The 26,410-nt window shown below is 54.7% G+C and overlaps 2 protein-coding genes across 2 annotated transcripts in view; both read right to left on the bottom strand.

Annotated features, from left to right (window-relative positions):
- Positions 1-415: 415 nt before the first annotated feature.
- ZBTB9 (zinc finger and BTB domain containing 9) lies at positions 416-3,553 on the bottom strand. Its single transcript, XM_045866708.3, has 2 exons — positions 3,093-3,553; positions 416-2,907 (listed from the first exon to the last, which is right to left on the bottom strand). Exon 2 carries the CDS (start codon positions 2,821-2,823, stop codon positions 1,405-1,407), a length of 1,419 nt encoding a protein of 472 aa, XP_045722664.1. The 5' UTR covers positions 2,824-2,907; positions 3,093-3,553; the 3' UTR covers positions 416-1,404.
- Positions 3,554-4,142: 589 nt separating this feature from the next.
- The window catches only part of SYNGAP1 (synaptic Ras GTPase activating protein 1), a 33,246-nt gene continuing 10,978 nt past the window's right edge, over positions 4,143-26,410 (bottom strand). Inside the window, exons 4-18 of the mRNA XM_064597469.1 lie at positions 23,510-23,601; positions 22,919-23,040; positions 20,968-21,121; positions 20,653-20,751; positions 18,660-19,286; positions 18,374-18,518; positions 18,003-18,147; positions 16,319-16,555; positions 15,978-16,179; positions 15,585-15,763; positions 13,399-14,473; positions 12,824-12,997; positions 10,956-11,167; positions 9,747-9,837; positions 4,143-6,127 (exon numbers count right to left, since the gene is read on the bottom strand). Coding sequence (XP_064453539.1) covers positions 5,981-6,127; positions 9,747-9,837; positions 10,956-11,167; positions 12,824-12,997; positions 13,399-14,473; positions 15,585-15,763; positions 15,978-16,179; positions 16,319-16,555; positions 18,003-18,147; positions 18,374-18,518; positions 18,660-19,286; positions 20,653-20,751; positions 20,968-21,121; positions 22,919-23,040; positions 23,510-23,601 — 3,701 coding nt within the window. The 3' untranslated portion in view covers positions 4,143-5,980. The remainder of the gene's footprint in view (positions 6,128-9,746; positions 9,838-10,955; positions 11,168-12,823; positions 12,998-13,398; positions 14,474-15,584; positions 15,764-15,977; positions 16,180-16,318; positions 16,556-18,002; positions 18,148-18,373; positions 18,519-18,659; positions 19,287-20,652; positions 20,752-20,967; positions 21,122-22,918; positions 23,041-23,509; positions 23,602-26,410) is intronic.

Genomic DNA, 26,410 nt, shown 5'->3' with positions numbered 1-26,410 from the left:
GAGTATAAGGGTCTAGCATAGTGCTCTGCACTAAATGTTTGTAGAACAAACCAAACCACAACGAAACATGTATTATACATAAAGTCAGACAACATTATAGGTAAAGGTCATGTGAACCAACTCCTTTAAAAATAAAAAGACAAGAGAACCAATGAGGAGATACATACCACCCCACAAAAACCCCCAGTTCATACTCTGAAAGATAACTTATCTGAGATCATTTAGTGGCAGGTCAGGGCCTAGAATCTGGCCCACTGACATCCAGGACAGTGTTCTCTGCACCGGTGTGAAACCATCCCATTCTTCCCCCATCAACATAACCCTGCCACATAAGGAACACATCCAAGTCTTTGCAACTGTTTTTATGCTGTCTCTCCCACGTAAATTACTCAATCCAGTCCATTGTCAGCTTAGGTTTCAGAGCAAAGTTTATTTGAAGAAATTAAGTAAACTGTCACAATCTCCCCATTCCAGTATCTACTTTTTTCTCTCTCAACAAAGGGCCTATCATGTGAGCGGGAAGGAAAGGAAGGGGGTGTGGTCCTACTGTGCAGATACTCTTCAGCCTTCTGTTATGTGCTGTCTCAGCCTCTGACAACAGCCACTTGTTCAACAGTGGTGCTACCCTGAGAGCATTTTAGGTCAGTGGCCATCTCCTGAGTTCACTGGTCACATTCCAATCACTGTGATCAGTATATGGGTGATCAGTGGTAGACAAAGATAAACAAGAGGCACAGGCTGTTGAGGGAATATCCTCTATTAAAAAGAGGATTCTAAGAATGACACATGGAATGCTCAATTTGTTAAAGTGCTTAACTACAAAATTAAAAACAGAAGTGTTGGGAAGGTGCAGAGCAAGAGGCTTCTGAGAGGCTTCTGGAAAGACCGAACAAAAGAAAGTACTCTTTCTTTTTAAGAGTACTTAAAAAGAACTCTGCCTAAATCATTTCAGCAATGACAAGGGAGACGAGAACATTATTAGTTTCTGAATTATTAGACCTTGGAATCAAACATCCCTACATGGAGACCAGCTCCTTTAACACCTCATGGAGACCAAATGAAACATTTTTACATCTTTTTGCTGTAACTCTTCTCACCAAACAAAACTTCTAATCTGAAATCTGGCTTCCTTTATGAAAGGTCTATTATGGGCAAGTGATCAATTTATGTATGCCTTGTAAACCACCTTCCTATGGGGTGGTTTGCAAAAACCTGGAGAGGAGATATCTGAGTTCCCAAATCTGCCAGGTTGATGCCCACACTTAAGAACAAGATATCCAGAATATATAGATCTTCTTGGCATGATTACAAGATCCAGAAGAGGGGTGTGATGGTTGTGAGGGCAAAGTATCCATCAGCAGCAGTGGCTCTCTTATCCTAGAAATTAGTGTACGGCCTCAGCAGTCAGTTGTAAGTCCAGTGAGCGGTGGCCCAACCCTGGCCCTTACATAGGTCCCGATGGCGAAGGAAACAGGCATGGACTCGGAACCGACGGCCACAATGGGGGCAGGCATGCAGGGCTCCAGCATGGGTCTTCATATGTTCTGTCAGATGGTGCTTCAGCTTGAAGCGCTTATTGCAGATGCCACAGCCAAAGGGCCGAAGGCTGAAGGTCAGCATGATGTGCCGATCACGCTTTGGCTTTACTGCAAACCGCTTCCCACACAAGCAACCAAAGCGTTTCCCATCGGCAGGGGGTGTACCTCCTAACTTGACAGGCCCATGCACAGCCTGTCCTGCCCCCCCAGGTCCCCCACCCCCTGACAGGATTTCATTCCCATGAAGATCCACTGGTTTCCAGGATGGACCTCCTCCTCCATATGCTGCCCCTGCTCCTGAGGGCAGTGAGAACCCTAGCTCTCCATTCCCTTCAGTGTCCCCTCCAGGAAACACTTTGGTCTCCTCCTTTGTTCCTCCAGACTGAGTTCCACCTCCTGATATCTCTTCTTTAGGCTCAGAGGGTTCCTGCTTAATGTAGAAGACTTTGGGGGGCAGTGCAGTATGAGGGGTAGGTGGCTCAAGTGGTGCACTCTCGCCCTCTGAAACCCTGCGGGGAGTAGTGGATATAGGCAGTGGGTGTGATCCATGAGGACAGGGAAAAGCCCCTGATACTCTCTGAGGCTGAGGTGTCTGAGAGGGTGCTGCTGACCCCTGGTCCTCCTCCTCATCTTCTTCTTCTTCTTCCTCCTCCTCCTCCTCCTCTTCTTCAACTTGAATCTGTAACACATCTCCCAGTTCACTCCCCTCCCCTAAAACGGGGCTCTCGGTAGAGGTGGAAGACTGCACTGGGGTCTGGAAAGGGGAAGAGCGAATGCACCAGCCTCCTGGAGAGGATGTGGTGGAAAGAAGTGTGTGGTAAGAGGTCGCCCCACGGGTTGAAATTCCACCCCCTGAGGTTTCTAGTTCTCTAAGAATCTCTGAGCACTGATCTACTACTTGCCACATCTGGAGGCCACTGGCCACAAGGAGGTGGGCAGGGAGAGCATCCAGTGGCAGACGGAGGCGCCCTGAATAAATGAGCTGGAGCAGCCCCTCGAAGGCATCAGCTTCAATGACGCTGGGCAGAGTGAGACGTGGCGCATCCCCCAGAAGAAGTTTGTCATGGAAGTAAGGAGAGGCAGCAGCCAACACTGCTTTGTGCGCCCTAAGTTCCCGGCCCTGCACCAAGAGGGACACATCACAGAACTTTCCCTCTAGCCTGTGGCGGTTCAGGGCTTCCAGCAGCACTGAGCTATGCTGCGGGAACTCGATCTGGATTGTCCGTGGGGCAGGGTTGCAGGTCGGGGAGGGGGGAACGGGGGGCATGGGCGTCGAGGTATCCATATGGCCGCCTCAGAAAGAGAGAGATCCCAGAGGATCAAATACAGGAGATGAGGGGCTGGGGGCGGACCCCCAGCGGGATGAAGGCTGTGGAGGAAAGAGACGGGGGTCACAGAAGCTCTGGATAAGGGCAACCACGTCTCCTCACACAACACCCGCCTCCCCAACCGAACCTGTGGAAACTTCTCAGTCAGTGGTGGTTTCCGCAGATCAGTCCCGCGCACTCCCCCACCAAGAAAAGAAAAACTAAACGACCACAACAAAAGACCAACCGGGGTTTCACTTCCAGGGCCTGTGGAGGAAGCTGAGGAGGTCCTTTCAGCCACGCGCCTGACCTCGCCGGCCCCGGACGGCTCCCGCGCGCCGCTCCACTCCTTCTCACGGTGCCCAGAGGGCCCGACTCCAGGGAAGCCGCGGCCGCCGGGAGACCGTGGGCACCAGCAGGGATGCCCTTCCCGCCGCCACGCCCCCGCCGGTACACAGGCGGCAAGGGGTCGGAGCGCGTCCGCGGACACCGCTCAGTCCCGGGCCGGAAGCCGCCGCCTTCCCGCCGGACGCCAACGTCAGGTACGGTGGGCGGTGCCAGAGCCGCAGCCAATCGGAAGGCGGTGGCCTACAAGCCTCGTGTTGATTGGTTGCGCGGGCGAGAAGGCGGTGCTGGCAGGAGGTCTCTGACCCCCGCGCGGCCGCGGACGGGGTGGCGGCTCCTGTGGGAGGACGGCTAGCCAGGGCTCGAGAGACCACAGCCCGGAAGGAGGGGGCGACCCGTAAACCCTGAGGGTGATTAAATATAGCGCCCGCCCCCTGCTAGGTGCTGAGAAGGCGAGATTAAGTGGGCACCTATTGTGTGGGCCAGCCATTGTCCGCATCACCTTGTTTCCTCCCCCAGCCCTGCAAGGTAGGTGTTGGTGTGCTGTTTCCTGGGGGAAACCGAGGCTGGCAAGTGATGGGCCTGGGATTAGAACTCAAGATTTGCTGAGGAACCGAGTTCTTTCCTCCATTCCCTACGGGAGCATTTTAACCAGCAATTAAATAAACCTTATTTCTAGGCAATTACTAAATATATATGTATATGTGTGTCTGCAGATATTATACTTGGAATTTTTTATCAGATAATGTTCCTGTTCCCTGGCCTCTTTACTCATTAGGACTAAGGGGAGCAGTGGTGAGGGGACAGCGAGATTGGGTAAGCTTGGCCAGTGTACAACCCCTGCTCAAAACCAGAATAAATCTCGTCGCTGGGTGGGAGAATGATACTCTGGAGGAGACTTTGGGATCATGCAGGGATATAGTTTCTCCCAGGCTGTCAGCTTCCTGTCAAAAAGCAGGACCCTGCTCGTCCGTCTGGAGGTCCCAACTTAGGAAAGTCAGCACAGCGATAAAAGAACAATCTCCGTTTATTAAACATGATTTTTCTGTTTCACCACACACTCCAGAAAAAAAGGAAATGGGGCTGGGAGTGGAGAAAAAGGGATAGTGGTGGAGGACAGAGAAGGCGGGGAGTGGGGTGGGATAGGGTAGGGAGGGATAACGAGAAAACAAAATAAAACAGGTAGGAAGAGCATCTCCCTACCCTTAGGGTGGTGGAGGGGGAGGGAAGGGTGGGGGGGGAGGGGGCCAGGAAGCTCTGTACAGAGGGGTTGCCCCCAGCCCACACACACACACCCCCGATATGTACAGTACAAACCCCAGATAATTACAACAGCCAAAGAGAGGAGGAAAGGGGGTCCAGGGGTAGGGTCTGAAGTTGGGAAAGCAAGGAAAGGGCACAGGGATAAAATTTCACATATTTACAACTTTTATATAAGTATAAATTTGGCCCCGGCTGGGTGTATGTGTGTAGGGGGATGGGACTGAAGAGGAACTGTCCATACAAAAGAAAGAAGGGTGAAGTCTGGAAAGAGTCTCAATACCAAACGCAAGAAGGGATGAGGGGGCAAGGCTGGGTAGGGGACAGCAGTCAGGAAAGAGGGGGTGCCACGGAGGGGCTTCTCCCCTCCCATGACCTACCCACCCTAAACCCCATCCATCCTACCTCCCCTATCCCGCCAGAGAGCTATGTACAGAGAAACACCGAAAAATTGTGGAGCTGGCGGGAGGGAGGGAGGTGGAGGGAGATTGGGGAGGGGGGAGGATGAGAGGGAAGCCCAGCCCTGTCCTACCTCCCCCGGGGGGACAGAGTCATGGAAGGGGGCCCCCAACACCCCTCCTCCAACACAGGTCCCCCCACCCTGGGGGAGGGAGACATGGCTTTTCCTAGAGTAAGTTCCCCCCTCCCCCTGGAAGTAGAGACCTAGAAGAGAGAGGGGAGGAGCGAGGGGGGCTGTGTGTATCAGGGTAGGGCAGATCAACTAGTCTATCCTCCCTAACACACACATCCTCCTAGACCCTAACCCCTCACCCTAACTTCAATTCCACCCCACCCAACACACTGGGGGAGGGGGGGGCATAAGCCCCCTCACCCCGCTCTGGGACCAGCCAAGAGCAGATCAGGTGTGGGAGGAAGGGGAGACAACTCCCGTTCCCCCCTTGCCGCCCCCTCCCTGCCCCGGTGGCCCCTCCACCCCATCTGGGTTCTGGGTGGGGAGGGAGTAAATTTAAGAGTAGTAGGAGAAGGAGTTTGTGCGTGCTGAGCCCCCCCAGACGCTCCTGAGAAATCAAGGGGTAATAGGGCCCCCTCACCCGGGGTCCCCTCCCCATAACAAAGGGGACAGGGGAGGCCAAAATGGGGCGGTGGAGGGGAGTTAGATTGTCAGCTCTGGTTACTGCTAAAAAATCACCCTGAAGTTGAAAGTTTGGAGGTGCCACACCCCCAGGGTGGGGGTGAGGGTCTGTCCCCCAGTGCTCAGGGGAACGATGAGGCAGAGGATGGGGATAGCACCCCAGAGTGAAGGGGTCTGTGTGGGGTAGGTGGTGTCCTGGGGCAAGGGTCCCTGGGGGTCACAGGGGGCGGCACCCCAACAGGAAGGAAAAGGGGACAGCTAAGGGTCCGCACTCTTCCCCCCTGGAAATGGTGCAGTGGGGGTGGGGGATTGGTGCCCCCCAAGGAGGCATTCAGGGAGGCAATCCCACTGTCCCTCGGCGACATCCAGTCCTGGTGGTGGGTGCTATTCCAGGGTGGGGTGCATGGGGAGGGAGAAGGTCTGTGATGCTGGGTGGGCTAGTGGTCTGCGGTGTTTCGGAACTCGCCGTTCTCGGTGATCTGCAGCCGGGGTGGGGGGGGCGGTGCTGGGGGGGCCAGGCCGTTCCAAGGTGGGGCCAGCGTCACACGCGGGTTTGTTGGACCCAAGGGGGGAAGCTGCCTCTCCTGCAAGACACCAAAGAGGAGAGCGCGGACTTATTGAGACGCTTCGCGGGGGCCTGGGTGCCAGCCCCCTTAGCCATGGGCCCCCCGCCATAACCAGCCCACTCCATAAACCATGTCCCCCTCCCTGCCCCCAGGACAACCCCCCACCCCCATCCTCCTATTTTTTTCTCACCTGCAGTAGAAGTTACATCTTCTGGGATCAGGGAGAAGAGAATCTCACCCCCTGACTCCTAATGGGCCTTCAACCCAGGGAGTCATACCAGGAAACCAGTTCAAAAGAAACAAGTTCCTATCTTACCCCCGGCCTAACCCCCTGTATCTTCCCCTACCCAGCCTCCCTCCTCCTCGTGGAACCCCCTCCCAGCCCACCCCCAATCTGAGGTAGGAACTTTGTGTTGAGGGAACAAGGGGAGGCAGTACAGCAAAACCTCATTAATCCAAACCCCCATGGATTTGGACTTTTTTCATAATTTGAACAAAAACTGGGCTTGCGTTTTCCTTTAGCTCTGAAAAAAGGGTGTACTAAGCAAATTAATAGTGGAAACGTGTCTGTAGGAGGGTACCAGCCAACAGACTTTTGAATCCTATCTATTCATTAATGCATGCTCCCTGAGGGCCTCCAGTGGAAAAGCCTTGTTCATCGAGTCCTACTTACTGTACGTATTTTGAAGACATGCATTTCATTAAATAGACACTGCTGTTCAGTTTTGTCACTTGTTCAGAGTGGTCATCTTCTCGAATATAACTTTCCAAATTAGGTTTAACTGTACTGGGCGGTGGGGGGCGATGGATTCAGGGAAGTGATGGGTGATGGTAAAAACACTGGGGGAGGGCTGCCTGTCTCGTGCTAAGGGCAGAAATGACTAGGAGTGTCTGCAGAGGCACAGCATGCCTCCATCTCTGTGTCCCCAGGAAGCAGAACTGCTTCATTCCTTTCCACCCCCATGTTCCTTTCAATCCCTCTCCCTGGGATCGCGGTTAGAGGGAGAGGGGTACCAGACCCTACTCCCACCCCTGGACCAGCTAGCTCCTGCCTCCTGCCCTCAGCTCTGGCTTCTGTTCCTCTGCTGGGAGAGAAGGAAGCCACCTCTACTACACTTCTGGTCGCTCACTTGGCTTTTTAAAATACAGGCACAAAATTAATTTTTAAGCCAATGAATGCACTGCAGAGGGACCCATACCTAAAAGTGATTTAAAAAGTGTCCAAGTTATTTCCTGGGCCACGGGGCATTTAGGCCTGTTATGTGTAACCATATCTCTGTGGGATACAAAAACATTCCAAGTAGAGGCTCCCAGATCAGCTCTCCCTTCCAAATCAAAGAACTCACCTCTCAGAAGGTCACCAAAACCCCAGCCTTAAGCAAAGCCTCCCCCTTAGCTTGCTGAGCATCTCGTACACTTTCCCCAAGTCAGCGGGAGAGAGGAAATTACGTATGGTAGGGGATCCTGAGTATGGCAGGAGAGCAGGGGAAGGGAACCTCAGATTCCCTCCTCTCTGCTTGTCTGCTGGCAACAGAACATAGGCATGCCCCCTACACCCCCATGGACCCAAATTTAGAAAGTAGATAAATGAGGGTACCATTATTCATTTTACAAAAGAATTCACTGCAGGAGTCCTTTAAATGGTGAGGTCCCCTGGTGCCTTTCAGCATCTGTTTACAGATCACTAACTACTTTGACAGAGAGGCTGGGCAGGCAGAGAGTTAAAATTACAATGTGAGGAGCCACTGCCCACTGCAGATCAGTCCCACAGAAAAGAAAGCACCTCAGAAATGATGTCAGTGGCTGACAGATTCACATTTACTGGTTTTTAGGTAGGACTGTGCATACAGCAAGGCCACTGGGTGGCGGGAGAGGGGGAGTGAGCTCTGACAAGAAGAATAGAGAGATTACTTAACATGCTGTTCCTGGCATCTCTGCCTGGGAATCCACATGGCTACTGAGCCCATGATCTTATCTAGGAAGACGGCTCACCCCACTTCCAACTCCCACGCCACATGGGCCAGTCTGTGTCCTAACATCTGTCAAGCCTCCTTTTTTTGTTTCTTCTTGTTCCACTCACCCTGCCTAATATCCTGACATCCTGAAGAGCATTCTTTCCAGTGCCCCCTCCCAAAGTCTTCCTGAGTTAGCTTACCCTTAATTACCACCCAGTGGGGCCCAACAGGAGCTGCAGATGCCTTCTACTTCAGATGTAAGGGAAGAGGAAGAGAGGAACCGGTGAGGGGTGGAAGGAGGCGTGGAGAACCAAGGTTAGGGAAGGAAGAGGAAACCCCACCTACCTGCTGCAGTCAGCACAGCCCCTCTAGCCAGGGTCCCCCAACCCATCATCACAGCCACCCCTTAACAAGCCCCACCCCCAACGTCCCAACTCCCAAGGACGCTCTGGTGAAATGGGGGGTGACAGACATACACTGGAGAGGCAGAGGAAGAGGACTAAGAGGAGGCTGGGTAGTGGGTTCTATCGAAGGAGATGTGGGGTTGTGCTGGGCCTGTCCAGGGTAAAATGCTTGGTGTTGGCAGGGTGTCACTGAACAGTTCCGGGAGCAGCAAGAAGTGCTTCTCTGGGCAGTGGCTTGGAAATGGGTCTGTGCAGAAGGTGTCAGGATGGTAGGTCTGTGGAGGTTCTCGGGTGTGGAGAGCAGCAATGGGGGGGGAGCGGTGGGGAGAGGCTCCAGAGAGTCGGAGGGGAGTGGGCTTCACGACCAACCTGCAGTGGTCCGGAGTCACCTCCCCCTGTGTCCTCCGCCCGTGGTCAAAGCGGAACCAGGAGAATTACCTGATGAGGAGCTGCAGGGGGAGAGAGTGGGGTCATGGGGTCAGGAGCCTTAGTGGTAGTGGTGGGGAAGCCTGGCGGTCAGAGCAGAGGAAGGAGGAGCATGGGTGGGAAAGTGAGCAGAATTGGGGAGAGCAAGGGGTAAGGGTGCAGGAGGGAGGTCCCAAAAGCTGGCTGAGAAGAGAGGGAGGGCAGCAGGGAGCTGGAGAGCTGGACAGGTGTGAGGAACAGAGGGACAGGCCAGAGGCCTTCACTGCATTTAAATACCGAAGAAAGGAGAGTTTATGGGGTGGGAGGGGCCTTCAAGAGCTAAAGAGTCAGAAGAGGAAGCTATTCAGAAGCTGCCCAGGAGACAGGAAAATTGAGAAGCGAAGAGAATAGAGGTGATGGGGGCCATTCAGAGCCTGAGAAGCTAGAACTCATACTCTGTTCCAGCAAACTACAGCCTCTAGCCCTTCTGGCTCAAGGAGAGCTCAGGAAGCTGAACTCCCTGATGTGAACAGGAGCAGGCACAAGATGGGGCAGGGGTGCCGGGAACTGGGTGGGGTCCGGGGGCAGAGAGACTGAGGTTCTGGTGGATGTTCCAAGACCCAGACAGGAGTGGGAAACATGGGGCAGGAAGGCACAGGGGTGGGGCTGACACTGCCAGGAGTGACAAAGGCACAGACGATGGGATGAAGATGGGGTCACTGGGGGGGCTGCCAGAAGCAGCCAGTGGACAAACAGAGGACAGTGGGAGACAGATGGAAATGGGGCTGGGTGGCTGGTGCAGTGAGTGCACGAAGGACAGTGGGATGGATGGGGATGGGACACGGAGAAGATAAATGACATTGTAATTTCCACCTGAGCGTCGAGCAGCCTCTTCTTGGGTTCGGGCAGCGGCTCAGGCATGGCGGGGTGGTCCCGGCGCAGCTCCTCCTCCACCAGCATCAGCCTGAAGGGACGGGCTTCAGTGGGGTTAGTGGCGGGCACGGGCTTGGAGCCTGCCGGTGGAACTCCTGATCCTGGGGAACCCCTGTAGTTCTCTGGAAAAGCCTCGGGCGTCCTTCTCCTCTGCCCTCAGAATCCTTCCATTGTTACAACCCAAAAGACTCCCTGTGTTAACCTTCCTCTCAGGGATCCTCACATTTCCCTGCTAAGGACCACTTTCTGGGCCTCAAAGACCTCTACCACCCAGACACCCCCTAAGCCCTACATCTTCCCATTCAGGACAGTGCCCTCCCACAGCCCCTCTGTGGCTGAAGGCCTGGCTTCCATGTCCCATTCTACCTGACTGAACCTAGGATACCTCCAGTGCCTCCCCTGGGATGCCCCCTAGCCCAAGAGGGGTCTCTACAGTCATCATTCCCACCACCTCCCTGCCTTTGATGAAAATTCTCAAGGTGATTTCTCAGCAAGGATATCCATTAGAGCAGGGTTTCAAAATAAGTTTCAAGTCAAGCCTTTTTCTTCTAATTAATCTTACTCAAAGCTACATTCAGAGTGGACCAAAACGGGACTGGCTCTGGTTAGAGTGGGGCCTGGGGTCCCATCCACTTCTCAGGATAGCTGACCCCCTTGCTGAGACACCTTCTTTGGAGGCCAGGGCTTGGCAGAGCAGTTGAAAATGTTCACACGCTAAAAGAAGGGTCATTCACTTTCTAACAGAACATCTTTTCAGGGCTGGAGAGGGTTTACCGAGGATAGGGATGGCTAGGGCCTACTCTGGCTAGGGAATCTCTGCTTGGTTTTGGGGAGAACATCACAGGCTGGATTGAGAATAACCAGTGGGGAGTCCCAGCCTAGGCTGGGGCCAGACACATAGTGATGGACAGTAACAGGCACATTTTTCAAGGCCTTCAGAAGTTACTCTATCAGGAGAGAACATTTATGCATTAAGCAAGAAATTTCTCCCCATTTGGTGATTGGTGAGTGAGTGGCAATCTCTGGGAGCAGGGTCGTGGGCTTTCCTCATGGTGTCCTGAGTTTGGGGCTGGAAGCTGGAGGGGAAGCTCACTGGCTCTCTTCAGCCTCAGGCTCTCCCTTGCTACCCCTCCCCAGGCCGCCCCTCACCTGCCAATGATGCTTTTGATCTGCGAATCCTTCTCCACCTGTTGCTGCCTTAGCCTCTTCTCGCTCTGCTCCAGTCGGGCCTGATACTGCATCAAGATTTTGCTGGTCTGCTCTTCCTGGGACAGCAGCCTCCGCTCATACTCTTCTAGCTTCCGGTTGGACATGTGCAGCCGCTCCTTCAGTGAGTGGATCTCCTCCTCATACTCCTTCACCTGCCCGCCGGGCACACGACCCCGCACTGTGAGGGGTGCCTCACCCTAACCCCACCACCCAGTCTCTGTCCTTGACTACCATGCAGCCACTGCATGGTGAGGGACATCCCAACTGCCTTCTGCAGCCCTTTCCCTGCCTGCTGATCATACCAGACACGGTGGCGTTTGACGTTCTATGGAGCTAACTAAGGCTCCTTTAAAATGGACCAAGGTCATATGCTCCCATACCCTGAGAAGTATATACCTACCCTCACATGTAAATCTGGACACATGAGGACCACATAAGAACCTAGACAGACTCAAGGACACACCTTGAGTGACCGTACCCAGAAATGAAAGATTAAGGTGATTCCTCAATCCAACCAGATCACATGGGGGAGACCCAGGAAGAAAAGACATCGGATAAGGAGAAGCTATGTGGGATCACGGGTCTGGGCTTCAAACAAGTCCAGGCTGAGAATGTAGGACTGCCTCTCTGTTGATAATGATCCCGGAATTCTGGGGCTAGAAGGGCACAAGAGAGTCATTTTACCTGCCCTATTGGCTCTAGAGTCTAGAGCTGTGTGCTATCCAATACAGTAGCCGCTAGCTATGTATGGCTATTTAAAATGTAAATAAAACTAAACATTTAATTCCTCAATTACATCACATGTGGCCAGTGGTTATCATACTGGACAGTGCAGATCATAGAACATTTCTCATTACTGCAGAAAATTCTACTGGACGGTCCTAGTCTAGAGCCTTCCTCAACAAAAATAGCTCATCTGAGCCATAGAACAGAAAAAATGGTTTGAGAGAGTATTTGCTCATTCTCCAAGGAGGACACATACATAATCAACCCCATTCTAGACACAAAAGAGAGATGTTATTTATTACCTAAGGTGGCTACCTTGGGGCATTAGGGCCTACTTCTCTCAGGGAACTTGCTACACCAAGTCCATCTAGATCAGTCCCAACATTTTCCTATGCTCAAAGACCACAGCTCCCAAGAAACCTCTCTCTGCTCCCCCCAAGTTGGGGCCCTACAGTCTTTACATTAAGCTAATCCTACAGCCACCCTCTTCTTCAGAGTCCTTGTAGCGACAGCTTCCCCAAGGAACTTTCTGCTAAGTTATCTGTGTGTGTCCCTGAGCTCTTGCTGTCTTTTGCTCTGGGTCACCACCAGCTGAGAGTCTGGTCTTTCGACACATGGGCCAATACACACCACTTTTCCAACACCGACCCTCTGTCACCTATGCCGGTGGGACGATGACTGGGTAAGCTAGACATCATTTGTAGTACAACTGCAACCCCTCTGCCCCCCACCCAATTTAGCAGTTCACACTGCTGGTAGAGCAGCCCTCCCTTTCCTGAGTAGTCATAGGAGCCAGGGCTTATGTTCTCCCTGGGGAGGAACACGGAAATAAGCTATAACATAAAATATTTCTCTGCAAACTGTCTATGATGCATAGAAGCCACAAAATAAAGTTGGAAGTTGGCTTTCCAACAGACTGTGTGTGCCCAGCCTCCCCTAGAAGATTGAAGCCTTCTCAAGAAAGGGGATCAGGTCTTTGTCTCTTCTTCTTTCTACTGTAACTACTTGACCCCTGGTGCTTCCCTGAAAAGCGTCTAGAGGCTTCCCCTGTGGGTAACAGGAAGGTCAGGGGCCCAGCGTACCCTGTCCAGTCGGCTCTCATCCATCGACTTAGAGTACTCCTTGAGCTTGTACTCTTCTCGCTCGATGTGGGCACTCTCAATGTCAGCTGACAGGTGAGGCATGTTGGAGACCCAGGCCACCGTCCGCTCGGACGCTGGCATGGTGGGGTTCAGCGTGGATGGCGCCTGAGAATGCTGGGATGGGGCAAGGTGGAGGTGAAGAGAGAGGAAAGGTGGGAGAAGGCAGGGTGCATTTAGGAGGAGAGAGTGCTGCCAAAGGAGATGACCATCCCAGTCTTGTTCCCCTGCTCTAGTGTTGATGCCCTTGTGAATGCTATTTATTTATCATGTCTCCCCTCTGGAGAGGCGAACTCCACCAGGGCAGGGTTTGTGTGGCGTTCACTGTCAAACCCACAGTGCCTAGAACAGGACATGGCACGTAGCAGGGACTCTATATACAATTTGTTTAATGAATGAAAGGAGGTGAGAACACTATAATTTCAAACCCCAGACTATGCTGCCCCCACCTCCCCAACCCACTTCCTCCTTCCCTCCCTATTCCTCACCCATTTGGCCTTCCTCCCACCCTCACATACCTGCTTGGTGATGGAGGGCTTGAGCCCCCCACCCCCTCCGCCACCGCTGCCCCCGCTGCCCCCAATGCTGCCCTCTTTGCTGAGGCTCTGTTGCCGCGGACGGGCGGGGCCATAGCTCGGCTCCGGTGACTGCAACAGATTCCCACTGGATGGCCGGGGTTTCTGGGCAGCGCTGACCGTCAACTGCTGAGACTTGCCCCTCTGCAATGGAGGCGGTTGGCCCCCGCCACCCCCACCACTGCCCCCACCGCCGCTCCCACCTCCGGGCCCTGAGGGGGCAGGCCTCTGGGGACCAATGGTGATCTGAGGAGGGGACAGCATGTGCTGCAGGTTGTCCTGGAGTGAGAGCTGCCGACGGGTGAAGTCAGTGCCAGAGGGTCCAAACTCATCACTGTAGCTGTGGCTGTGAAGGATGGAAGCGGCAGGGGGCTTGGGGACCCCTGAGGAGAGATCCTCACTCTTGCTATAGCCATGGAACGGGGCAAAGGTGTCCCCGGGAGGCTCTCCACCTCGGTGGTGGTGATGGTGGTGATGGTGGTGATGGGAGGAAGGTGGGCCGTGACCACCACCCCCTCCGTGGCCCCCTGGGGGGCCTGGCCCATCAGCAGCCATGTGGAAGAGAGGGTTCTGGAAGGAGAGGGGGATGCGCAGTTGCTGGGCAGGGACACCGTCCGTGGTGACACCCATCTGGCTGAGGCGCATGCCAGCTGCTGTAATGGACGAGCCACTCCCCTGGGAGAGGCGTCCAGCGGGTGCAGGCCGCAGCCCCAAGGCTGCAGTCAGGGAAGCCTGGCTTGAGTGCAGCAGGTCCCCAACGGCCGCCAGGTTGGACACACTGCTGCTGTTGAGGCGGCCGCCGGGCCCGTCACCCTGCAAATCCAGCATGGAGACACTCTTGTTGACGCTCAGCATCTTCTGCTCTGGCTCTGTGATGTCCGAGCTGCTTGTGCAGTATGCTGGCGAGGACCGGGCCAGGGGTGGACGGCTTACATAGAACAGGTCTTTACCCCCACCAGGGGGTGGCGGGGGTGGCTTTTCCTTGGTTGGGGAAGGGAGGCGAGCCATGTCCATAGAGCTGCGGGAAGGGAAAGGGGCATACGAGCAGGAGGTGAGGCCACGGCCACTGGCAACTGAGCCTGCTGTGGTCTGGCACAGGCCTTGGGGTGAGAAGTGGGACCCGCAGGGAAGGGCGGGGAGCTGGTGGTGGCAGCTCTGGAGAGGGCCGGCAGGGAGCATGGGAAGGGGATACATGGGAAAAAGGAAAGGAAAAGGTCCCTCCAGGAAGGGAGTGAGGCCTAGAGGAGGGGAGATGGGGGCACCAAGAGGAGGGATGAGGGGCAGGTCCGGGCAGATATGGAGTTGATGAGGGTGCATGGAGGAGAAGAGGAGAGGAGAAAGGTGAAGGCCACTGGAGTGGGAGGGGGGGAGCAGAGAGGAGAGGAGAGGGGGCGGGGGAGGGGAGAGCCCCTCACCTGTTGAGGCCTCGAGCCATGAAGGACTGTAGGTCGATGGAGCTGGAGAGAGATGGGAAGAGGGGCGAGCACAGACAGACAGAAGGAGAGAGGTGGGCAGAAGGCGTGGACGCATGGAACAAGAGGTGGGAATGGTGGAATGGGTATGGCATCATGGAGGGAGACCAGGGTGGAGGGACAAGCAGGGTGGTCAGCAGAATAAGCAGCAGCTGAGGCCGCCACATTGGAATGGATGTTGGGTCTCAGGAGGCCCTGCTAGGGTCCCCATGTTACTTCTCCAGTGCTGGATCGTGACCGAGGTCTGCTCGGTTCTGGTGGGGGGCTGGGATAGTGCTTATTTACCAACCAGTACAGATCGTTCAATGTTTGGATAGTACATGGCTGATCCAACATGTCTGGCAGCACCTCGGCTCTGGGACAGGCATGGGCAGGCGGAGGGACTAGGCAAATCAGAGCTAGCAGCAGGAAGCCCCAGGCTTACAACAAGCTGGAGCCGGAGGAGCCCCGTCACTCTTCCCAGGGCTGGGAGATTCCTGCTCCCTCTGGCCTTAAAGAGCTCTCCACCTAACCTGTCTCTTTACCATTTTCTCTGAGAGCCTGCCTCTTGTTCCTTTCTTTCAAGCCCTAGAGAGATGCACTGGGGCCCAGTGAAGCGTATCCGGAACAGAAAAGTAGGGGCTCCTAGGGCAAAGGTGTGGGGTCCCAGGTACTCACCTGTTGAGGTCCCGCATCATGTAGCCCTGCATCTCAGCCGATGGGCCCCGCAGCACCACAGGCTGAGGCCGGGGCCGCTCACTCTGACGGCTTGGCTGCCTTTGGATGTTGGGGTTCCTCAGAGCTGTACTGATGTCATTGAGGAGCCGGGGCAGTGGGCCCAGCTTCAGGAGGGCTTCCTGGAAGGATGAGGCTGTTACCTGGGGGCTAAGCACCCAGCTCTAAGAGGGCCCCAGAGGGTGTGGGGGGCGGGGGGAAGGATGTCTGAACTGGGGGAGTGGTAGAGACACATCTGGGGACAGGGAAGGGAAAAAAATCTGTGCAGGGGGTGGTCTCTCAGGCCACTGGAGCCTCTGGAGACATTGGGGAGGGGGCAGAGGGGCATCTGCTGACCTTACTGAGCTGGGGCAGCACCTCCCAGAGCAGGGCATGGAGTGTGGAGAGCTCTCGGCCCAAGTCGATGTAACCCTCAAAGCTACTACTGTTGGTCAGCGTGTCCAGGTTGGAGATCTCATACAGGAACTGCTGCATGGAACCCCACTCCAGCTCCAGAAACTCATTCATGAATCCCAGAAAGTCCTCCTTTGAGGTAAACCTGGCCAAGGCATCCAGAAGGTAGAGGTCACACACACAGAAGGCCTCACTCCCACCCATCTCAGGGTCTCTGGGGGACTCGGGAGACCCTTCCTGCCCACCCCCAGCCCCACCCTACCCCTGCCTGAGGCCTCCCTCACTTGGAAAAGTTGGCCAGGTTTTGGATGACCTTGGCGATGAGGGTTAGGGTTCGTGAGGTCTGCTCATCTGGGTACTCCTGCATGAGCCCAAAGAGACTGGGCGACATAATGGCTGGGCAGAGGAAGCGCAAGAAGAGCGAGGCGCTGATCAGCCTGTCAGCGATGTCCTCCCGGCCCCGCTCTGCGCAGCGCAGTCGCCAAGATGCAAACACCTCCTTCAGCTCCCTCGGGAACACGCTGAGGGAAAGGGGTAGGGAGACAGAGAGAGAGAGAAAGAAAGAGAGAGACCGGGACTGAGCCCCAGAGACCCTCAGCTTCCAGGGAACATGCTGAGGGGGGTGGTAGGAGGTGAGGGTGTGGAAACAGAGTCGGGGAGAGACAGGGAGGGAAGGACTGCAGCAGGAAGACGGGAGGCTGCTGGAAGAAGAGGCCTATGGCAGAGGAAACAGATCAGGGAGAGAGAAATGGAGGGGGAGAGAGGGTGAGGGGAGAGAGACATGCAGGAGAGGGACGGAGGGTGTATGAGAGAGACAAGGAGAGGAGTAGAAGAAAAACAGACACCAGGGAGAGACAGAGATGGGAGAGAGATGGAGGGTCACTTGAGGTACAGGGAGCTCGGACCCCCCAACTCTTCTGGATTCCAGGGAAATGGGGATGAAGGTGCCCCTGCATGATCCCCACTCCCTGCAATGGCTCAGCGCTCACTCCCCCACCTCCCCGTTCCACTTCAGTGTCCCATTGACACCTTAAACTGACTCGTGTAGTGTAAAACAGAGCTCACCATCGCCCCCACACCTCCAATGAGCTCCTCCTCCTGACTTCCCTGGTTCTGTCAATGAGGCCACAGGTCTCAAACACCAGCCTCATGGCCTCTTGAGTCATCCTTGACTCCCCACAGACAAGCTCTCTTCTTCCCAGTCAGTTGACAACTCCAGCTGATCCCTTCCTCAGAGGGGCCTTCACAGTGGGCCCCCTTTCCCCTCCCTGCCACCATCCTGATCTGCATGTCATCCAACAACAATCACCTCCAACTAGCCTGCACTTCGCTCTCCCTACTCCAGTCACTCCCCACACTCCACACCACTTAAGGATTAATCTTCTCATTCGTGATACTTCTTGGCACCAGCACCACTAATGGCATCCCATGACCTACCAGTGAACTCAATCTCCTTAGCCTGGCAGCTGAGGACTTCCAGATTTTAACTCCATCCCCCCTGTCCGGACCTCTTCTTCCACTCTCCATTAGGAGCCACGGGTTCCATTAAACCTGAGCTAACTGCTGGCCCCGGAAAGCTCCTGGGCCGCTCACCTTCACGCATGTGCCCGTCCTACAGCCTTCTCCTGCAATGTCTCCTTTGCCCACCATATCCACATTATCAGAACCCAACCCAGTCTTCAAAGCCCAGCCCCGGGGGACACCTCCTCCATGAAGCCTTCCCTGTGGCACTTCACACATACTACAGCTGTTCTGTGGCTTTCCGTGTTATCTACTCTGTCCCTATTCATTCTGGGTGAGGCCCTCTCAGGGCAGGGCCAGGCCTCATTCCTCTCTGTCTGCTTTACAGCCCCCAGCACACCACTTTGCCCATAACCAGTACTCAGTCCTCTTTGCGGATGGACAGATGGATGAACAGATGAACACACGACCCCAGACCCGGCCCCCACCCAGCGTTCCCAGTCTCACCAGTGGGAGTTGACCACCTTGCACAGGGCCAACTCACAGCACATCCGTAGGTTGGCCTGGTGCTCTGCCAGGCTGGACGCCGTGCACTTGATGGGGTCCACCTCGCAGTTCTCCTCAGACTCATACAGAGCACGGATGAATTCCCCTGGGGTGGGGGCACAACAGAGGGTGGGCACACTTGCCAAGGGCAAGGAGGGGGGCTGCCTGGGTTGGGGAATCTCGGAATCCCATGGTTGGAGGCTGGAGTCCGGGGACTCTAGGCTTGGAAGCATCAAGCTGAGGAAGGGTGACTTGGGGTCTGGAGTAGCCAGGTTTAGGGTTGGGATGCGCATCTGGTAGGTTTAGGAAGAAGACCTGAGGGTGGGCCATACCAATGGCATCCTTGAGGTATTTCTGACCAATCAGTCTCATGTACTCTTCTATGGCTTTAGTGGCAAGCGTGTTCTCGCGGAATATGAGGTGCTCCCGTTCCATGAACCGGTCCACCTCAGACATGGCCATGTCTGAAAGGAAGTCCTGAGGCCCGGGAAAATCCAAGGGTCAGCCTCTGTACAACCCAAGCTCATTCTGAAGACAGAGTGCCCTATCCTTACTATCCCGCCCTCCCCAGCAAGTGCCCACTCCCAGGTCACCTGTTCCTGAGGGCACAGCACTCACCTTGGCCTTGCCCGTACTCTGCAGAATGTGAACCAGTGCACTGGCCACCTCCTCCTTGCCCTTGACATTCAGGGCGGGCTCCAGTACGGCACACAGCATCCGATAATGGTTGGTGACATACTCTGCAAACTCCTTATACAGCTCCATGGGCAGGATACTCATTGTCTGGTAACGCGCTTTCAGTCGCACAGCCGGGCAACCTCCTTTGCCCTTGCCCCCTGAGCCACTCCCCGAGCCCCCGCCCCCTCCTGAGCCCCCCATGCCCCCGGAGCCCCCGCTGCCCGTCGGCAGGGTGACAGGGTACCACTGCTCTGTGAAGTGGCGCCCAGCGAGGGTGGCCACAGGCACAGTCACCAGGCCGACATAGCCCGCCTTGTCCTTCTTGCGCTTTTTGTCTGAGTCACGGTACAGATGTAGCCGCAGGGCGCGGACAGCCGGCAGGTTGTTAAACTCGAAGTGCTCGCCCCAGAAGACGGTGTCCCCTGAGGCCGAGCGGGGCTTGGAGGTGGTGCGCGCATACAGCATGTCATCCAGGCAGAGCTCACAGTAGTACCGCTTCTTGGGGGGCAGCTCCCGAGCCTCTATGATCCACAGCTTCAACACGTTGTCCACCCGGCGGCTGTTGTCCTGGGGTGGTGGGGTGGGCACAGCGGATAAAGGGGAAGGGAGAGAGAGACAGAGACACCAAAAGGGGAGAGGCAGTGAGAAAACGAGACAGGGTCTCTAAGACAGCAATCATAAGGCCAAGAAGATGTGTACCGGGTTGAATAGTGTCCCCCCCTCCAAAATGCATGTCCACTTGGAACTTGTGAATGTGGCCTTCATTGAGAAAAGGGTCTTTGCTGATCTACTCATATTAAGATGTATTCATCCTGGATTAGAGAATCCAATGCCTCATTTCTCTATGCAGAGGGAGATTTAGAAACCGGAGGCACATAGAGGCAGAAATTGGACAGATGCAGCTGTAAAGTCAAGGAGCTATCAGGAAGCAAGGAAGAAAAAACGAAAAAAAAACAAAAAGAGGCAGGGAAGGATTCTTCCTAGAGCTTCCGAGGGAGTAAGGTTCTGCCAGCACCTTCATTTTGGACTTTTGGTTTCCTAAACTGTGGAAGAATAAAGTTCTTTCATTTTAAGTGACCTAATTTGTAGTAATTTGTTATAGCAGCCCTAGACAACTAATACAGATGGTGGCTCATAGAATCAGCATCAGGAAAAATTTCAAAAGCTCGAAGAATAAACCAAAAATAATAAGATGGAATTTGAAGGGGAGAACTGGGGAGCCCTCCAAAGACAATCAGAGATTGATAGCAAAAACAAAAAAAGCGGGTTGTATAAATACGGGATGGGTGAGGCTATATGCAGAGTTAGTGCGAAAGGGCCTGGGGGATGCAGCGGACCACAAGGTCTTAGTCAAGCTCAGGGGATACTGCTGCATAAAGAGAACACAGTGTTTGGACTCTGCATGGGTCAGACTGCATCCAGCCTCTTGGGTCTAGTTCTGGACAATGAAAAACAAGGGATTCCCCCAGAGGAGGGTTGCCAGGACTATGAGCTCACTGGAACCTGGGATTCGAGAAGAGCTGATGGAACTGGGAGCATTTCTCCTAGGAAATAGAAGCCTTGGGAAGAACAAAGACTTGTAGAATTTCTGAGCCAGAAGGACTTTAGAGATCATCTAATTGCCATATAAACCCCATTCCCGTGGCAAGCAGGGGCTAGGTGTCCAGCTGTCAGGGTGTTGGTGGGGCACCACAGGGAAGGTGGATCAATGCTCCAAATCTATGACTTCTATGGTAACAGACCATGAGGCAGAAAGAATGGTAAAAGAAATGGGGACTCAAAGAAAAGTGGGGGTCACCTCCTGCTCATCCAGGTCCCCTCCTCCCCAAGCCTCCCTTCCCTTTAGCTCACCTTGCCCCCTAGGCCCCCAGCTTCCCCTGTGGCTTGACCTTTGCCTTGCCCATGCTGTCTGTGTCTCCTTTACTCCCGATACCTTGTTGGGTTTTACTGCCCGTTGTAGATTCTCGATCCATTTGTCCCTTTCGGCCGCGGAACGACAGGCAAAACATTTTGTTCCTGAAGACGTTGTTACCTGAGAGGGGTGGGCGGTTGAGATGGGGCTCCAGAGGGGAGGTGACTCCTAAGCACCCGACACCCCATCGCCATGTCTTCCCCCTGGCCTACCCTCCTCTCTCCCAGCCCCAGAGGTTTCTGTTTCCTTACCATCCCCACCTGTGCCACTTTCTCCAGGCCTCCGTGCCCTCACCCTCCATCATTCCTGCCCTCCCCAGCCCACTAGACTCAGTACCTCAAAACAGAACTCCTGGCCCAGGATGGAGCTATGCACTGGCTTGATAATGGAATCTTCATCCAAGTTGAGCTCCAAGGCCTCGGCCGCACTGCTAGGGCTCAGCAAGGACTCATGTGAGTGTGACTCCTTGAAGCTCTGCATCAGCCGGGCCCTGGCAGGGAAGGGTCAGACCACAGGGTCAGGGCCTCACTCTTCTTATACACCCAGGGGCCAACTCTAGGATAGATACCTGGGGAAAGAGCCTTCTGAACCCCCTTCCCATATAGACACAGACAGAAAGAGAGCTGACCTATCCTTGGGGAAAGACATGAGCAAAGTGAGAGAAGCCAGAACCCTTTAAGAAGCCCCTACCCCACCGATTCACACCTAAGGGGCTGTGAGGACTGGGGACACCTGGAAATATCTCAACCCAGAAATAGATCATGGTAGGAAAAAAAAGAGAACAGGTGGGCCTGGGGCACTTCTAGATGGGACTTCTAGCTGAAACCAGAGCCTCAAAATAAGGGGGGGAAAGTAGAAGTAAAGAACCAAAAGTACAAAAGAAGATGTTGGTTTGGGCCTGGCACACAGCTAGTACCTAAAAAACATTTAATGATTCAAAGAATTAATGAATCCAAGAAGAGGACAAGTTTTCTCAGAATCAGAAGAAAGAAGGAGGGTAAATCACAAGAAATAGGGGAAAGCTGTGTGAGAAGGAAGAGCTGGAAAATGGGGTCTGGGGAAGAGGGGGAGGTAGGGCAGGAGGGAGCAGGTGGGGGCAAAGCCGAATGCAGAAAGACAGAGGGTGAGAGAAGATGAGGAGGAGCAGCGGGAAAGATGGGCATGGGAACAGAGATGGGGGGACAAGCAGAGACTGCACCAGACAACAGAAGGTAAAGGGGGCTGAGGGAACGGATGACGGGCCACACAATACAGAGGGATGGGATAGTGAGCGGCTGGGAGATGGCTAGGGGAGGAAGAGTGGAGAGCAGTAGGAAAGCAGGAGGGGGAGCTCGGGTGTGGGAGCCTCCATGAAGCTATTTATAGCAGCCCCGTCATCTTGGGCTCCTTTGCCGTCAGCACGACGCTCCCCCGGCCCCCCCCCCCCGCCCCCGCGGCCAGGAATACCATGCCCTCACCCCCCCCCCCCCGCAAGGCCCAAATCCAGCTCTGGTGACATGGGAGGGGGCAGGGGAAGGTGTGACTCACCTATCCCAACCTCCCTACCTGCCCAATCCTGGGGGCGGCCAGACATGGGGGAAAAGGAAGGACAGGGTTCTCCCTGGGGAGTGACTGGGTAAAGGGAAACCCAAAGAGGGACCCCAAGAAGCAGACAACAGAAGCAAATATCAGATCTCCTGCAACCCCAGCCTCAGAGACAGTACCCTCCGAAATTCTCTGAGGGCTTCTTCCTCATACTTCAGTCCATGATTAACCCTAGAGCTTCCCCTCCCTGTTCTGCCAACCTGTATACCTGTCCCAGCCTCCCCTTCCCTCCTGCTCCCCTTCCCTCCTCCAGTGGACTCTGCCAGCCCCAGCCCCACTCCAACCTGCTGCCATCCCCTCTCACCCCTTCTCCCTAGGTCACACTGCTCCCTCTCCTACCAGCCCACTGTCCCCTTTCCTGGATTCCTTCAATGTTCCCTCCAGGCTCCTCTACTCCTTCTCTGTCCTGTACAGCTCCTTCAGTCCTGGGCTACAACCCATCCTTCTGTTGGCCAGAAGAGTCCCTCCTTGGCCTCACCTTCATTTCCCTTCCTGCCTCTCTGCTTGTCCTCTCCCTGCACCTTGCCCCTCTCCTGCTGCTGCCTCTTCTCCATTCTGTCCCCTGGCCCAAAACATCCCTCAGCCAATCCAGGGCCTTCACTCTCTGCACCCAGGTAACCCCCTTCCCTCCAATCTCACCCAAGAACCCCCTATATTGCCCTATATTGCATCCAACTCACCCCACCCACCCCAGCCCCCATACCTGTCATGGTCAGCACTTCGGAAGCGAGGCAGGATCTGGCGAAAGCTGCTGGTCCGGTCAAGTTTGGGTTGTGACTTCGTGCGTTTGATGGAGCTTTTTAACCTCCGGCTCAGGAAGCCTTGCTGGGGTGGGGGGAGATGGGGATATGGGTGGGTTGGGGCAGGGTCAGTTCTACCTACTCAGCCCTCAGCTGGTAAAGAGTCCCTGGATGAAAGTGGGATGGGGGAAAAGGGAAGTCTCTAGAGATGAGGAAATGGAGATTGGAGTCCTGCTACCAATTTGTCTTCCTTTGCTCCCATCGGGTGCAAGCGGGCGCACATGCACACATACGCATACACACACACACCAGCTTGCACACGCACGCATACACATACACACACACACACCAGCTTGGAGAAGGTGGGAGGTCTGGTCTGAGAAGCAGGGGGACAGAGCCAAGGAGGGGGAAACCAAGGAGGTGGGGAGAGGCAAGTGCACTCTCTCTCTGTCTCTCTCTCCCTCCTGCCCCCTTTCTTGGAATGCTGGGGCTTCAGCTGGGGCTGGAGGGGAGGGGGCCCAGCTGAGCCACATCTGGCAGGCGCCTTCACTCACCGAGGGCCGGAAGGGCGCAGCGGGGGCGGCCTCCATGCTGTACTGCTTCCCCCCTGGGACGCTCTTCCTCCTCGAGCGACCCAAGTGGTATTCTGGAGAGGGGAAAAGAGCCAGGAGGGAGGTTGGGAGGGGTCGCTCTTAGCCCAGGTGTCCACTTCTGACCCCAGCCCATTCGCCCACCTCCCTCTGCCCCTCAGCTCCAGCCTCACCTACCCCCCGGAAAGCAGCAGGAAGAGCAGCGGCGGCTGAGAGGCTGGCGGCGGGAAGGAGGGGGTAAAGAACCCGAGCCGGAGCCCCCTGAGGGGGACGGGGTGGGAGGCCTTAGGCCCATGACTGGGACTGGCAGTCAGCAGAAGGGCATGGCTGAGAGGGTCAGTAAAACCCCAGTGATTAAAGGACACCAAAGATCCACGGAAGCTAGGTCCTTGGTGCCCACCCCCCCAGGAAGGGGCTAGCTGGGGGGGAAAGTTGGGTTAAAGGTCATTGCCCATAGGCAGGCTTTCCTCTCCCCTCAGCTGGGCACATCTTCCACCTGCTCCCCTCTCCTGGAACCCCTGTCCGTCTGAAGAGCCAGGGCTGCCTCCCATGACCCCCTCCCTGGTCTGGAGGGGGACGTCTTAGAAGAGACCTGTGAGGAGTGGCAGGAAAAGAAGCCTGGGGACAGAAAATCCAAGGAAGGGGCAGATGGGGGGGGAGGGGAAAAGGGGCCGGTTCCACGTGCACTGCAGTGGCAGGGACTCAGAAGGGAAGGAGGAGGGAGAGAAAAATAAAAGAATGCAGGGGAGTGGGGGAGTGGGCAGGGAGTGGGGAGGATGAGCAGTGGAGGTTCAGGGGACTCCCAAGTGAGGGTAGGGAGAAGAGGAGGAGGGGAAGAGAATGCGGATGAAGCTCAGACTGCCAAGAGTCTAGAGGGGTGGCAGCTCGAGGAGGGAAGCTGAGGCTCTGCTGCCAGGGAATTTAGAGGGGCCAAGGGGCTAGAGGAGAATGAAAGTGGGGGGATGCCAAGCTCCGGCTCCAGCTCCAGAATGGCTGCCCAGGCCTGGGCTCCCCCCTCAGCCCCACAGTCACCACTGCAGCCAATGGGGGGGCAGGTGCTGCATCAGGGGCGGGGCTACCATCTCCACGGCAACAAGAAGCTACAGGCTGGGGAGGGGGGGACCGGAAGAGCTGCCTGTTAACTCTCTAGGTTCCAGAACAAGGGAGGACCACAGCTACATTTTCACTGTCTGCTCCCAGAATTGCAAATCACCAGCAACTTGCCCTAGAATCAGTCTCCAGCTTCCCTTTGCCTCTAAAACCCAGGTGTTAGAAGGTCTGCCGACAAAAACGTGGGCCCCATGACAGAGGGACCCTTGCCAGACCCTTGGGAACAATGTGTAGAGCACAGAAACATACACTGAACTGTGGGGGTACGTGTATATAACCACAATACAAAAAATAGGGATCTAGGTGCTTATGAGACATACAGACAACTGTGAGCACGGGGGTGCCACAGATCCACATTCTGAGACCTTGAGGCCCACATACTCCATGGGATACATGCTTAAACATATGTGAACACTGCAACAGGGGAGTACACATTTCGACCCAGACACCCACATGAGAGCTGCTGGTGTGGACGTGTGGCCCCAGTCCCTTGGGCAATCATGTGGGCAGCACATTACAGAAATGGACGTTAAACCCTAACACACGCACATACACAAAGTCGGTTTAACCTCTAAGATAGATGCTTGAGTATACTGTGATGCCAACCACAGCAAGGCATCCTGGTACCCCAAAAGCACAAACACCATTCATTCACATGGGAAGTATGACCACATCCACTCCATCTCAGGACAACCTTCTTCTCCCCCAGCCCTTGTCTGATTCCAATGCAGGCATCCATGACTGCTCTCCCAAGGAGGAAAAAACGAGGAGCAAATGCATCAATTACCCTTCTAGGACACATTCAACAATGCATCTAAGAGGTCAGGATATTTTTTTCTTAGTCTCTGCATTTTTTAGGTATGGTTGCCTCACTCTCGTTCCAAAGAACCAAACTCAGGCACTACTTTCATATGCAAGCTCCTCTAATAAAGGCACAAAGACTAACTTTAAATCCACTAAAATTTTGCTTTGGAACTAAAGAATTGGCAGAAAGAGAACAAATTTGCTAACTGGTTTACTTGGCTCTTGGAAGTAACATAACCTTACACATGTTACCAGGAACTAAGATCCATGAACTCACACGTAAGTCACAGGTACATGGAGACCACATACACAAATGCTTACAGAGACTTTCACTACCACAAAAAAGAAAAACACGTAGAGAAAAGAGTGACAGAAATACAGGACATTCTGTTATGAAAGCTGCATGCAGTGGCATGTACAGAAAAGACAGCACATACCCGTGTACACACACACAGCAAACCTGGTCAGCGTACACTGCAATCCTGGGTCTCCATGTCCCATCCCTGCACGATGTATACACACATGCACACACATAACAGCCACCTACACGCACCCGTAACACAGGCATTGTGCACACACCCACACATGTACACACCCCGTGTACACACACAATTGCACTCTCACACACAAACCGCAAGGGCTTGGACTCCCGCCTCTCCAACCTCTCTAATCTTGCCATCATCCACAGAATCTCCCCCTGCCCTCCAATCTGCCAGATCCCTAACCTTCCCTTTGGCCTTTCTTCCTTGTCATACCCAGCTGGCAGCTCTTGAGGGGAGCCAAGGAGGGAGGTTGCCAGAGCAGGATGAGGAACAGAGTTGGAGAGAGCAGAGAAATGGGGGGCAAAACTCTGTGCTGGGGACAGGAAGCTCTAATGACAGTCCCTATGGTGACAGGCCTCACCATGAGCCAGCCTCCATGCCTGAGTGGCCATCCCTCATCCAACTAAGC

Source organism: Mirounga angustirostris, unplaced genomic scaffold, assembly GCF_029215605.1.
Source record: "Mirounga angustirostris isolate CCGP_5_RB_7025 unplaced genomic scaffold, mMirAng1.0.hap1 SCAF_8, whole genome shotgun sequence".
Classification (NCBI taxonomy): domain Eukaryota; kingdom Metazoa; phylum Chordata; class Mammalia; order Carnivora; family Phocidae; genus Mirounga; species Mirounga angustirostris.
Note: the sequence above shows the minus strand (reverse complement) of the source record. Positions and strands in the feature narration are given on the sequence as shown.

What these genes read in the sequence shown, in the direction of transcription:
- ZBTB9 (XM_045866708.3), bottom strand. Translation starts at nt 2,823, where the DNA reads ATGGATACCTCGACGCCCATGCCCCCCGTTCCCCCCTCCCCGACCTGC.